Source organism: Protopterus annectens, chromosome 17.part0 (assembly GCF_019279795.1).
Source record: "Protopterus annectens isolate FY-2018-M chromosome 17.part0, PAN1.0, whole genome shotgun sequence".
Taxonomy (NCBI): Eukaryota; Metazoa; Chordata; order Ceratodontiformes; family Protopteridae; genus Protopterus; species Protopterus annectens.
In genome coordinates, this window is record NC_056751.1 from 112354795 (window position 1) to 112368738 (window position 13944).

A 13944-nucleotide genomic window follows, 5' to 3' on the forward strand; every position below is an offset into this window, starting at 1 on the left:
ACATTTGACATCTCCTAAATGCATTTTGCTACTATGGACATGCCAAATGACCCTTTTTTAACAAACGTGTCACCTTTGATATTAGTAGAACATAACTGCATAAAATTCTGGCTCTAACTGTTCCTTTCTTAAAATCTATGCACAATACTTTCATAGGTACTATATCAAACAATTCACTATTTGAAAATTAAAACATTTTAAACAAAAATACCTATACCTTAATATTATTCTCCCCTGATTAACTGTTTTCATTCCCCATATTGCTTCTCATCTTCCTCTGTTCTACACTTATATATAGATATGTGTCTGTGTGTGTGTGTGTGTGTGTGTGTGTGTGTGTGTGTGTGTGTGTGTGTGTGTGTGTGTGTGTGTGTGTGTGTGAGTGTGTGTGTGTGTGTGTGGGTGAGTGTGTGTCTGTGTGTGTGTGTGTGTGTGTGTGTGTGTGTGTGTGTGTGTGTGTGTGTGTGTGTGTGTGTGTGTGTAAACATGTCGTAAACCTACAACCTTGAGAACGTATGATATTGGCCATTGTTTGGTTAATCTACTATACAATCACCTAAGTAAATTCTTCATTGTGTTTACATTTATCATTAATATTTTCCAATTAGTCTTGTCTTTGTTTAATTCTTTAATTCCTTTCATCATACACACATGCTACCCACTTGTAGTTTTAATTTCTTTCTTCTTCATCATCTTTGTCATCTACTGATTCAAAACTTCCATTTCCATGTAGTAATGTTTAATATCTGTATGTCTGCTTTATATATTTTTTTCTCTAATGTTTTTTTTTCCATTTTTTAACAGAATATGACATTCTTACTTTTTTCTTTAATTTCCTTTCTAGGCATTATTCAGCACCAACAATTACCTCTTCTTGTATACATCTTTCATTTTTATTTTCTAGCATTACTACGCAATCTGACCAACATTATTTATTTTTACAGCTAGTACACACACAGGCATGTATTTCTGATTTCACTCTTCCATCTCTCTATAAAAGTGATAATTTATTAGTGGACAGATATAATTTACACAACCCTTCTACATCATTATAGCATGATATTGGATTATCTGCATATCTTGACAATACATCTATACATCTATATCCTTTAGCATACAGACCATTATTTAAATGTTTGTTTGCCATCCTGTATTTTTATTATTTATGTCTCCCACCTCCCATTTCTTAAGCCTATTCTGTACTTGATTTTTCTTAATTTTATAACATATGAATATTCTTATTTCATCATTATTGTGATACCTTGCAGTAGTAATATGTATTTAATTAAAATATATCTGTATGTTATATATATATATATATATATATATATATATATATATATAGTTAATTTCTTAAGAGTCAAATTATAATAAGAACAGACTTTTCAGGGTAAATTTCTTTTCATTTTCTAGAAGTTTATTCACCAAAAGCTCAGTTTCAAAATTTACATCATACATTTCCTCAAGCCCTGACATGTACAAATACTTGCACTTGTTTGGCTTTAAACCCCATTGCTTTATTGTTCTCCTGTTAAAGAAAGTATTGATCTAGAAGTGGTCTCTCCAGTGCTAAATGTATTGTTTTTTAAAGCCTACATCTGCACTCCTGCTGATATGCTTGCATTCGATGTGCTCATTATGCAGGTTCATCTTGTCACACCTCTTTATTCATCACTTGCTTCCAAACTACATTATCACCTATCTCATCTCACTGTAATTCAGCATGATGTACATCATGTTTATTACAGATCCCATTCTTTTGTATTGCTTCATCATCATCTGGCCCTTCCTTGATTTCAATAGCAAGCTTAGCCATGGTTCAAGACAACAATCTTCCAGAAGTATCGCTTATGAGTCTGTTACATTATATTGCTGTTCCAACTAATCAAAAAAGTCTGATCATAGTATTCTCCAACATTGATTGTCACTCTGTTCAGTTAACGTGACTCCCTTGTGAAGGTAGGTGCTCATCTTTTCTGGATATAGCTAGCCAGGTTTCCTGTTGTCCTTGGCACATTCCCGATTGTCTGTATAAATGCCACTTGGGATCTCCCTTGAAAATAGTCCATAGATCTAGTGGAATGGACAAGTGGAATCAAACCTATTTAAATAAAAGCAAGTAAATAAATTTGTAAATGATGCCCTCTCTTTCCCTACTTTCTCATTAAACCCTTCCATTCACATTTTTTCCTAATATGTTGTGTACCCAGATTGTTTCCTCTCATCCCCTCTAATTCCCATCATAAAGGTTCCCATCTCACATAACTGTGAACGTCTTGTTTTATTTATATTGTAATTCCTATTAAGTGTAACATTTAACAATTATTCTCAACTGTGACTCATATATGTTTGTAAACATTTATTTCTTAACAGTCTGGCACTATTCATTTTTTATTCTTAAACATCAAACTTTGCATGCAATTAATCTCTGCTTTGAATGAAAAATAACTGCATTTATTTCTTCAGGATAGACTTCTTTTCTAGTTAACCTCTCATTATCACTTCTCAAAGCATCTACTTTTCTAGATTATTCTAGTGTACTGCTGAAACTCTTTACACTTCTTTTCAGTAACTGACAGTAGTGGAATTATCTAATATCCAGTTCTTCACCATGTAAATCTTCTACACTGGCAAACAAGAATGACTCAGCATATGTGTTATATGCAGCTCTTTAACTTATACTTCTCAAGAAAGTTGAACTTTTATGATCACAACAACATTCACTGCAGTCATGGTGGGGCTTTTTGCAATGATGTCTTACATGTACTCTGTAACAGCTTATAGGCTTTTTTTTCCCAACGACACTTTGTACACATAAATGTATGACTGGAATCTTTCACAACCATAATTTAGTAAGTAGCTCTTTTTCACTCAGAGCATGTCTTTTGTGATATTTAGTAAAGGCTGTGGACTAATAGTCAGTTAATTTATCTTCCTACAGAATAACAACACCAGTTCATTTCTGACTAGTATATATTTATAATGTAACTAATTTATGCATATCAAAATATTTCAGTGTGGAGAAATTTTACAGTTGATGTTTAGCCATGTCAAAGTTCTTCTCTTGCTGAACTCCAGTACCACAGTACCATTCCATATCTTATTCCAATAATTTCCTTAATGTTAAAGTTACTTCTGACATATTTAAAGTAAATTTCAAAAAGTAGACTCATCCCAAGAATCTCATGAGACATTTTTTATCCTATAGAGATGGCATTTAAATTACTAGTTTGATTTTTTCACTGCCTAGTTTCAAGCCTTCTGTAGTTAAGACAAGGTCCCATGTATTTCAGTTCTGTGACTCTAACTTTACTCTTTAATTTTGTCCAGCTTGAGGTTGCCCTTCCAGTCTTTTCAGTAGCTCGGCCAGCCTTCTGTCATGTTTTATATAGTCTGATCCCTCACTACTATGCCATCAGTAATTTTAACAGCTCCATCAAGACACCTGATATCTGTGGAACAGCTGGATGAATCAGTTCAGGTGCTGTCAAAGTGCCAAATGGAAATCTAAAATGTCTGGATGAGTACACAGCTTGAAACTTAATTTGTCAAAGTTCCTGCATCGAAACGCAGAAAAAAATGGTCCTGTTAAGGCAGATACAAAATCTTTAATTGTCAAAGTGCATAGCTCGGTATTTGTAGCTTTACCAAGATCTTGCAGATCTATACAAATGTAAGTGTTATTTGACTTTACATAGTCTATTAGCACACAAAAATCAACAGTTATGCTGTTTGGCATCACACATGAAATAACCCAGTCTCAGCCATTATATTTAGTCGACCTTCTTAATCATAGCCTCCCTATAGTTAACCATCAGAAATATGTAGGGTAGTACTAGCTCAATGTCTAACTTTCTACTCTTTTCTGGAATTATAGATCCAAAAGTACTTATACAGCTAAAACTAGCTTATAATGTTTTCCATATGTTCGCCAAAGAAAATAGGCAGTCTACAGCTATCACTTTATTACTTTTTCAACTAGAACATGCGCCTCCAATCATTAGTCTTCTGTCTCTGTAAAACACTGCTATCCTTCAAATAGCCCAAAACAAGATGCTAAGATCTGAGCATGTAAGCCTGCAATGTGAACACCATTGTACCACCTTACATAAAACTAACTGACTCCTGATAACCCTTAGGGCTGCATTCCTGTTAAAGTCTTGGGCTTTTGAACTATTAAAACAACAACTACCATATGATTTCAGTACCCTTCTCTGCAGACCTCCCTTTACTCTGGCTGTAACTTAAAGAAATGTCACTAAAATTACCATAGCTACCTTGAACCATCTTGCCTTATCAAATTAGAAATTAAGTTAACAAAGCATTTAAAAAACTAATACATTTTTTAAGGGAGGCAAGCGTTTGTCTGTTGGCATATCACAGTAATGCTAATAATACTGAGTAAGCACTCCATCTAGAAAATGTATCAGTCACTACTCTTCCTAATAATGACTGCTTGTTCTTACTTGTGTCCTTTCTTTTTTATTTGTATTATTTCTTTCAACAGTCCTGTCTCTACTTTCTGCTGTTACCTTACTCTTTAGAGATTCCTTCCTACGTCTCTACTCCTTCTGTTTACAGTTTATATGCAGTGTCTTTCCTGTATGCATAATTGTTTCATCCCTTGGCTCTTACTGCCTTTCAAAAAAGTGGGTATTTCATTGTTTATATGCATTGTTTTATATATATATATATATATATATATATATATATATATATATATATATATCATATTAAATTATATTTCATATATGTGTATTTGTGTAACACTTCCTAATGTACTAGCCATCATGGCACATGCCATGCCTGAAAAGAATCATTGGAAAAGTACACCTACCTGATTATCAAATGTAAATAAATAAAGAAACTAAACTACAATGTTTTCTCATTCAGCAGCATATGGCTCTTAATAACATTGATGCTTTCCACGCCATTTGGCTCCTTCCCATTTCTACTGCTCAAAACTACTGGATCTTTCCTTGGAGCATGACTAACAACACTGCAGGATATATCAGAATGCAATGAATTCATGATAAATAACACAAAGCAGTAAAATAAATCTTCCTGCTCTTTAAGTAAATAATCACTCAACATTTTGACATCATTCATATTCTAAATGTACATTCGCTTAATACATTTTTACATCATAATGAGCTGCTGACAAGTCAAATGACCTGATATAACAGGAGTTTCTATTCTTGCTATCTGTAAATGGATCTTGTATTTTTTATTCTTTTATTCAAATGTAAGCATTTTCTGATTCACTGGTTTTATGTGAGCACTAAAACAGAGCAAGCAGTTTTGACATTGATGGTTTTAGTTTACTCTGTTTCAGATTCAGCGGTTTGAATAACTCACTATATTTTAAATTATACTCTGCACCAGTACTCAGTCTAAACACCATCCTTTAATTATTCATTTTGAGCTTTTATGCCCAAATTTCTTACTCATTCTCTGGTCATTTATTTTCTACCTTTTTCTTGCACACTGTTAACTTTGCACATTCTAAACACAAAAAATGCAGCTACAAATAAATAATTTTCATCAACAATATATATTCTTATCAACTGTAATCCATTTTTTGCATTTCTTTCATTTTAGATACTTCAGCAAATGTATTTACTTTTAATCAGCTTATATAAACTTGCTTAATCAGAGAAAATATATTTTTATCATACATGTGCATTTATTTTTATCATACATACAGTACAGCACCACCTCGTGTAGAGTTTATCAGTGGCATGTTTCCTATGTTGTTCATACTCTTTAGTTTTCATGACTCATTTTAGTTCATAGTTTTACTTGCTTTCAGTATTTCTGTTTTGCAACCAACTTTCATGTACTTCAAATTATTCTGCACACTCATACAGTGATAAAGTGATTGTACTCACTATGTAGACATCAGTTAACTTGTTTAGCAATAAATCTGATTCTGTTGACAATGTTCTCATCCTGTCACATCTAATATCACACTTGATTATGACTTATACTAATGAACCCTATAACTTAACAAATTCATCACATAATTCTTCAGTTCAATAGCATAAGTATATATAGATTCTATGGGACCTTATACTCTCATGAAGAACAAATGTATAGCAAGTTTTTCCTTAGCTCACAATAAGTTCGACACCTCTGTATCATTTATTTATTTATTGGGCATTTGTTTACTGGGAAAGTCCAAATGGGTCATGAGGTCCGAATTTTCAGAAGAGGCTCAGGGAGAAAAGCTCCAGATACATATGGTTAGCAGAATGAAAAACAGACATAATAAAGTCATAACATTCAAGCACAAATATGAAAACAGCACATTAGTTTGTCAGAGTGAGAACTTAACAGACATAATAAAGTCATAACATTCAAGCACAAAATTTGAAAAACTACACATTAGTTTGTCAGAATAAAAACTCAACAGACATAATAAAGTCATAGTGTTCAAGCAGAAATTCTGTGGAAAGCCAGATAATAAGAAGATGCAGCGTTATTTACATAATAGATGATTATCATAACGATTAATATTCTAGTGGTCATGAAATATAGTAACAGATTACATTAGTGAAGGCATAGGATAGTACGAATAGAGAAGGGTAGGGTCTAATAAAGGGGATAGTAGGAAGAGATGTGAAAAGGTATCAGTGTAACCTCAGGGTTGTATAGAGCATGTACAGAGAAAGGGAGGGAAGGGTAAGTTAGTAGTGGGGATACAGAGAGTAGAGGTTAAAAAGGTATAAGAGTACTTCGGCCTGGGCTCATACAGGAACAAATCCAAGCTATGTTGAAGCATTCTTTTACAAAGGTTTTGAAGGAATTCAGGTTAGTAGCAGTTTCAATAGTTAAAGGAAGGAAGTTTCATAGCTTTGCCACAGAGCAGGAGTAAAGGCTTAGGCCTGGGATTTTGTTAGGTATATAAGTTGTGAGGAGATGTTTGCCTTCAGATCTGAGGTGTTTATTTGGGATATAAAAGTTGATTAATGGGCTAAGAGCAGGACCAGCTAGTGGGCTGCGAATCATTTTGTATACTGTAGTAAGTTGTACATATTGGAGATGGAGGGGGAGTTCAAGCCATCTTAAGGAATGTAGGGCTTTACAGTGATGATTTAGAGGAGTTGCATTTATGGCAAATTTGGCAATTTTGTTATAGCAGCTTTCTATTTTTTTTTCTTAGTGAGGTCAATAAGTTAGTTAGAACTGGGGCCCCATATAACAGTGAGGGCAAGAAGTAGGTTTTGTCCAGGGTAATTTTGGTTGCTGCTGTGAGGAAGTTTTCATTCCTGTATAGCATGCCTAGTTTTTGGTGTTTTTTTTTTTATACTGTTCTGTATGTGTAGGTCAAACCTGAGATTATCATCAATTGTGACACCTAGAAGTTTTGTATACTGAACCAATTCAATGTCAGTATTCTTGGCTGAAAAGCTCTTGAAGTATGTTTTGTTGGAGCTATAGGGTTTGTGGGTGAAGAGAAGGAGCTTTGTTTTTTTTTTGGGGGGGGGGGGTTCAGTAAGAGTTCAGCATTGGAGAGCCATGTTTCTATGGAAGAGAAAGCTTGTTGAGTTATGCGTTGTAGGTGAGTTAATGTATCTGATACACACATGATAATGGAGTCATCTGCATACTGGATTAGAGTTCCTTCACAGGAGGATGTATATAGGTTATTAATGAGGGCATTAAATAGTAATGGGCCAAGTATGGATCCTTGAGGTACACCTGTGGGGAGTGATGTGATATGGGGAGATAGAGCTCTGCCATTTTACTGCTTGCTGTCTGTCAGCTAGGTAGCTAAAAAAAACTGACGTGAGAAAAAGGATGGACCAATGATGGAAAGTTCTTTAAGGAGTTTGGTGTGAGATACCATGTCACGTGCTTTTGATAAATCTAGAAATACTACAGATATTAGTTTGCCAGTGTCACAGGCTTTGTTGACAGAGTCCATGAAAAATAATAAGGCTTTTGAGGTACTGTGTGCAGGTCTAAAGCAATGATGAGTGTGGGAAAGTAGGCTGTTGTGTGTAAGATGGTGATGTAGGTGCACACATTTTTCTAGAATCTTAGAGATGGGGACAAAACTGCAACAGGACAAAAGTCTGTGATGTCAGTGGAGTTGCCTCCCTTATGTAAAGGGATAATCTGTGATCTTTTCCATAGGTTAGGGACATGTGATTCATCTATGGATCTATTAATTAAGATGCTAACAGAGAATGCTGTTGCTTCTGTGGCAAGCTATAGGTATTCTGGTGGGAGGTTGTTTGCTGAGTTTGAGCAAGGTTTCAGTTTTTGTAGTACTTTTTTTTTATTTGAGATAAAGGGATGGGCTGAAAAGTAAGCCAGGGATGGTTTGGTTTATGGTTATGAGTGAGGGGATGGTTATGTGTGTATAATGTGTGAGGTGTGTAGGAATAGTATGATCAGTGCAGTGATCTCTCTCTCTTCCTCCTTCTCAAAACTCACATGTATTATAGACTTTAAGAGCATTTTTCCCAGTGACTTGCAAAAAAAAAACATAAACTTTGTTCATTTTAAGCGTTTCAGATATAGCCCTCATGGACAGAAGTAAAAATGGACTTCTGATTCCACAATTGTACCCTGGAGATAAAAGTTTCTAGTGCCTCTAGCTGTGCAATTCCTTAACCAAAATATTAAACAACTTATTTGCAATTACTTCTGGCATTACATACCATCTGTTGTTCATAACTACATACAACTAGATGAGACATAAAACTGAATGTTGCCATCCTCTTTAGATTTTTACTTTCAGATACAATACTAGGTATGAAGCCATATCATGGTGTATAGCATAGCGGCACCTTCTAGACATGGGGACAAATTCACAGTCATACCCACACACTTCTCCTTAGCATTTGCATGTATGTGCAGAAACCCTTTATTTGTGTTTTAGGAATTTGGAACTAGGCATTTGCAACATATTTCTACTGTGTATTATTGGATTGGTATTAGTTGGGCAACATTCATTCACTTCACCAAACACACTTCAGCAAAATGACATTCACCAATAGTACAAATCAGTGAATGCCTTTTGCTGACTTGTATTTAATATACTTCATAGCATGAACCAATGTATCATAAAGAGTGCTGCAGAGTTTCAAACCACACTCCCTTTACTAGATGTTATTATTAACTTCTCATCTTGCATGAGGTGCACTAAATATAAGTCATCAGGAGGCAGTCTGTGACTTGCACTGACAGTCATTATGCCAATAAACTGCTATTTGATAATGCCATTTCAGCAAGTGAACTGATTACTCATAGTTCCTGACAATACAATTTAGCGGCCCATTCCAAGTGTGTAAGATACTTTATTATTTAGTATGTGACCTTTCAGACAGTAATCCAGTATATGACCTGTCTTCCACTCTGTGACCATTGTAATTATTTTTCTCAGTCTAATGATATGCCTGACAAATCCTTCACAGACATCATAGTCATCATCACTAAGCTTTTAAACATCCTGACAATTGCAGCAGCCTTATTCTGCCATTATCACAGATAGCTTAACCATGGACTCCTCTAAAAAAGTAGCTTAGTGTTTTTCAAAATGTATAACCTCATCTGCAACATTTCTAAGAATGCATTTTCAGTTAAATATGCTTTCAGTTAAGTGTTTCATGCCTTATCAATAAGAATTTGCTCTATCATTACTGTTTTTACAGATTATCATATGAGAAACTGAGTTGATTACTTGTGAAATAACCACATGTGTGATAATGTTCACTTGATCACAACAGTGCCCTGGTCACTGCACAGGGAATCCCCCTTTTTCTTTGATGTATCAGCCTTGGAGTTGATCATAAAAATAAATGGTCTGCATATGGATCTGGAGTTTTACTTCCAAAGAAAATACTAATTTAAATTCTGCATTTGGAGAGTTGGCTTTATTCAAAGAATTTGACTAAAAGGTCAGCAAATAGACCTTTTTCTGACTATATGAGAAAAATAATTTGCAAAAATATGGTAATAATACATATTATTTTATTGTGAATTTCCTGGAAAAAATATTCAACTTATGCCTTTAATTTTGCAGTAGGCTTTTTTTTATTGTACAAGAAGGATTTAGGGCTGAATCTAGTTTTTGCGAGTTTTGCCTTTGAAAACATCACACAAAAATAAAAGATTTTAACACCCAGTGCTTACTTTCATTATGTATCTTTTTTCCTAAGTTATGAAATAGCTGCTTGATAATCTCATTAAGTATATCTTAAATAATGGATGCGGGGAGTACAGCTTTTCAGAATACAGAGAACTGAGCAGACCAGTATTTCAAACCAAGATATTCTATGACAATGGGTTCCTTATGTGGCCTTAGAAATACTGGCACTGGTGCAGGGACATCAGTTTTCTGAAGGGAATAGAAAAAAAATGTGTTAACCAGTTAAGGGAACAGATGTTTATGGACTTTTTCAGCCATGAGCAGGTTCACAAAGGCAAAGGTAAATGCAATATATATGGACACTTTATCATGTTTCTTTTGGGAAGTGGAAGTAAACTCAACAGTGCTTTGATCAAACTCATAATGACACTGAGAAAACAAGCAAAACTGACACAAATAGTGACCAGAGAGCAGTATTGAGCTCTAGACTCTGGAGTTATAAGGTAGAGATCATAATGTCAGTGGCACAACAGGTAGCATGCTCATCTTTGATACAGAGGGTTGTGGGTTTTATTCCCTCACCAGGTAGATGGATTGCTGAGACTACAGTGCAGAATAAGGAGGTGCAACACTCCTGAGTGTATCGTCCTTTGGATGAGATGTTAAACTGAGGTCCCATCAGCTTGAGCTGGTGGTAATGCAAGTGAATGTAAAAGATCCCATGGCACCTATTGAAAAGAGTAGAGAATTTCCCTGAGGCAGTGGATAAATTCTCCCAGTAGTATAAATACCACCTTGAGTCTCCCTGAAAAAAGCCACCAGTGGAGTAGGACTAAGCTGGTTAACAAAGAATAAATAAATAAAATAACCACTGAGCCATTTCCCTGTTCATAATTATTTAATTATGCTCATATTCATTGAATGTTTGTTTCCAGATAGCTACTGTACCCTTCTATCTTTCCAGTCACAGAATTGAGTAAAATATAAGCCCTCTTTGAACCTGTGTGACTAGTAGCAAATAATGCTGATGAATGTTCTAATAACTCTGCTCTTGCTATGTTTATTACAGCTGTCTTATGCCATTGGCTTGAGCTATCCCCTGTCAATATCTGTATTCCATTATGGCACGTCACACTTAGAAGAAGAAGAGCTTCTAGAGATAGTGAAGAAAAACTTTGATTTACGCCCTGGAATCATAGTGAGGTTTGTGTCAAAACAAACATTGTATTTTGAAAAACAATATTGTGACTTAACTTCTTTTTGTGCAAAATATAGGTATGTTGCATCATGTATGACAGTGAATTAGATAAGAGCAGAGGTTGAAATTGGATCTAACAGCTTTAATTTATCCTATGTTTCAAGATTCTTTATCTGAAACCAGAACTGTAATATGGAGTCAAAGGTACTGCATGAACACTTGTAGCCTTCCAAAAATGGTAATTTTATTCACAGCAAATGTTACTTGCAAACTTTGTTGATGTGTAGAGGAATAAACTAGATTGTTGTTCAGTGAGAGGCTGGTAATACTAGTTTTTATACAGCTATAAATAAGAAAATACTGAAGAGGCATTTATGCTTCTGGCTTATACATTCATTTATAGTACTCACTGGACAGACATTTATTCTCCACACTAAAAAGCATACTGCAGAGCTGTTTTTTTTAATTTATCCAAGTCTTTTGGGTTTCTAATACCATGACGGGAATGGACCCCATTCCTAAGTCAAAGTATGATTAAAGTTCATGACATTAGTATTGTTTCAGTCTTTGATGTCAGCCAGTAGTGCTCTTCACAGCACCTGCAATGTGCCCAGTAATGGCTCCTCCTGCAGTTCGTATGGAGTTACATGTATTGGTAACATATCTAAATACGACTGTAAATTATTTTTATAAGACCTGTTGCTCCTACTACTATTGGAACTGTCTGGGTATCTTTCTTCCACATTGTTCTTGTTTCTGCCTGCAGATCCTGATATTTTATAACTTTGTGTCTCTCGGTATGCAAGTCACTGTAGTCACTGGGTGTGGCAATTTCAATAATCAGTGCTACTCTTGTCTTCTTTTCTTGGACCACTATATCTGGTTTTCTAGCATCTATCTTTTGAACTGTTGGTAATGGATGATCCCATGTGATGTAAATTTGTTAATTTTCTATAATGCTTTGTGGCTCATGTTTCTAGTGTTTTTCGGCCACTTCAATACCATGGTGTTTGCACAATCCCCAGTGCAATAGTCTCGCCACATTATTATACCTTTCGGTATACAGTCCTTCTGCCATTAGTATGTCGAACCATGAACGAGGTGTACAACTGTTTCCAATTCGATTTTACAAAACCTACATTTGTCTGTTTCTCCCACATGTTCTTTGAACTTTATAAACCAATGTGTACGCAGCCCACAATCTTGGGGTGCCAGTATTAACCTTTCATCTCTTGGTTTGAATGTGCCTCTCCTTAGTCATTCCTGTGTTCATTCCTTATCAACATGAGGTTCTTCCAGATGTTTTCTATATTTGCAACTATATTTATGCTTTTTTCACATTTCTTGCCTTCTCATCTGATCCTTCACTTTATAGTCTTTTTTTTGGCACATTAAGTTGCTGCCTGATTTTTATCTACTTCTGGTTTGATTTCCATTCCTACTTGATGCCGATAAGCTTCTGCTAGATTAAGCAGAGAAGTCATCTTAGATTTATTCTCCTCATGTTTCAAAACTTTCACTACATTTGGATCCTGTGAGGTCAGCAGATATGTGTGGAGTCCCACGATTTTAGATCTATACATATAATCAATTTCAAGGAGGCCCATCCCTCCTTCAGAAAGGGGACTGTATAATCTTGGTATGCACTGATTTTTATAAATCATTTGGTGAACATTTTCCTATATAATTTATACAACACGTTTTAGAGCCAGTCAATCACTCCAAAACTGTAAGTTAGAACAGGAAGAGCAAATTGGTTTATAGTTTGTTTTTTGTTCCTAGATGTCAATGTTGTTTTCAGGATTAATTTAAATCTTCTGAAGTATTCCTTACTAAGTTTTATTCATATTTGTTTGTGTTTTATTGTTGATCCTTCATCAATTCCCAAATATTTATACACTCCTTCTTGCTCAAGTTCTTTTATACCACATTCTTGTCCCAAACTGATGTTTTCCTGGCGTTGCAGTTTTCCTGCTTTAAAGGTTGCATTTGCACATGTATCAAGACCAAATTACATTTTTATATCATCTGAAAAAGTTTTGACAACCTGCACTTGTGCTTTTAGTTTCTCATCTGATGAGTTATACAGTTTCAAATCATCAACAAAGAGAAGGTGAGAAGTCTTTACACTTTGTTGTTATCTAGGAGCTAGATTATATCCATGGCCTAAGCTGTTGAGTAAGCAGCTTAATGGATTAAGGGCAAGGCAGAATAGTAACTGTGACAGAGTCATCCTGGAATATCTCCCTTTGAATTTTTATCGCTGGGATAACAATCTGTCCTTTATCATGACTTAATTGCAAAGTGGTCTACCACTGTTTCATGGTCACTGTAATGTAGTCAATGAGTGTGGGGTGTATCTTATACATTTTTAAGCTCTTTTATCCATGAATGAGGGATACTATCAAATGCTTTTTTATAGTCACTCCATGCCATACTTAGATTCTTTCCCTTTTTACAGCTCTCCACTATCACTTTATTTAACAACAAATGATCATTTGTTCCATATGACTTTCTTTTATTGCCCTTTTGTTCTACTGCCACAATTGAGTTTTCTTCTAAATGACTATAAACTCTGTTGGCATCAATTCCAGTGTATAGTTTATATGTCATTGGAAGGTAAGTTATTGGTCTATAATTTTTA

At 34.9% G+C, this 13944-nt stretch overlaps 1 protein-coding gene across 3 annotated transcripts in view; it reads left to right on the forward strand.

Moving 5' to 3' along the window:
• LOC122791752 (S-adenosylmethionine synthase-like) overlaps positions 1 to 13944 on the forward strand; it is a 452746-nt gene that overhangs the window by 402185 nt on the left and 36617 nt on the right. For 2 of the 3 annotated variants that reach the window (XM_044059671.1, XM_044059669.1), the window contains one exon: positions 11172 to 11305. The exons of the other annotated variant lie outside the window; for it this stretch is intronic. In XM_044059671.1, coding sequence (XP_043915606.1) covers positions 11172 to 11305 — 134 coding nt within the window. The remainder of the gene's footprint in view (positions 1 to 11171; positions 11306 to 13944) is intronic. 3 annotated transcript variants of the gene reach the window in all.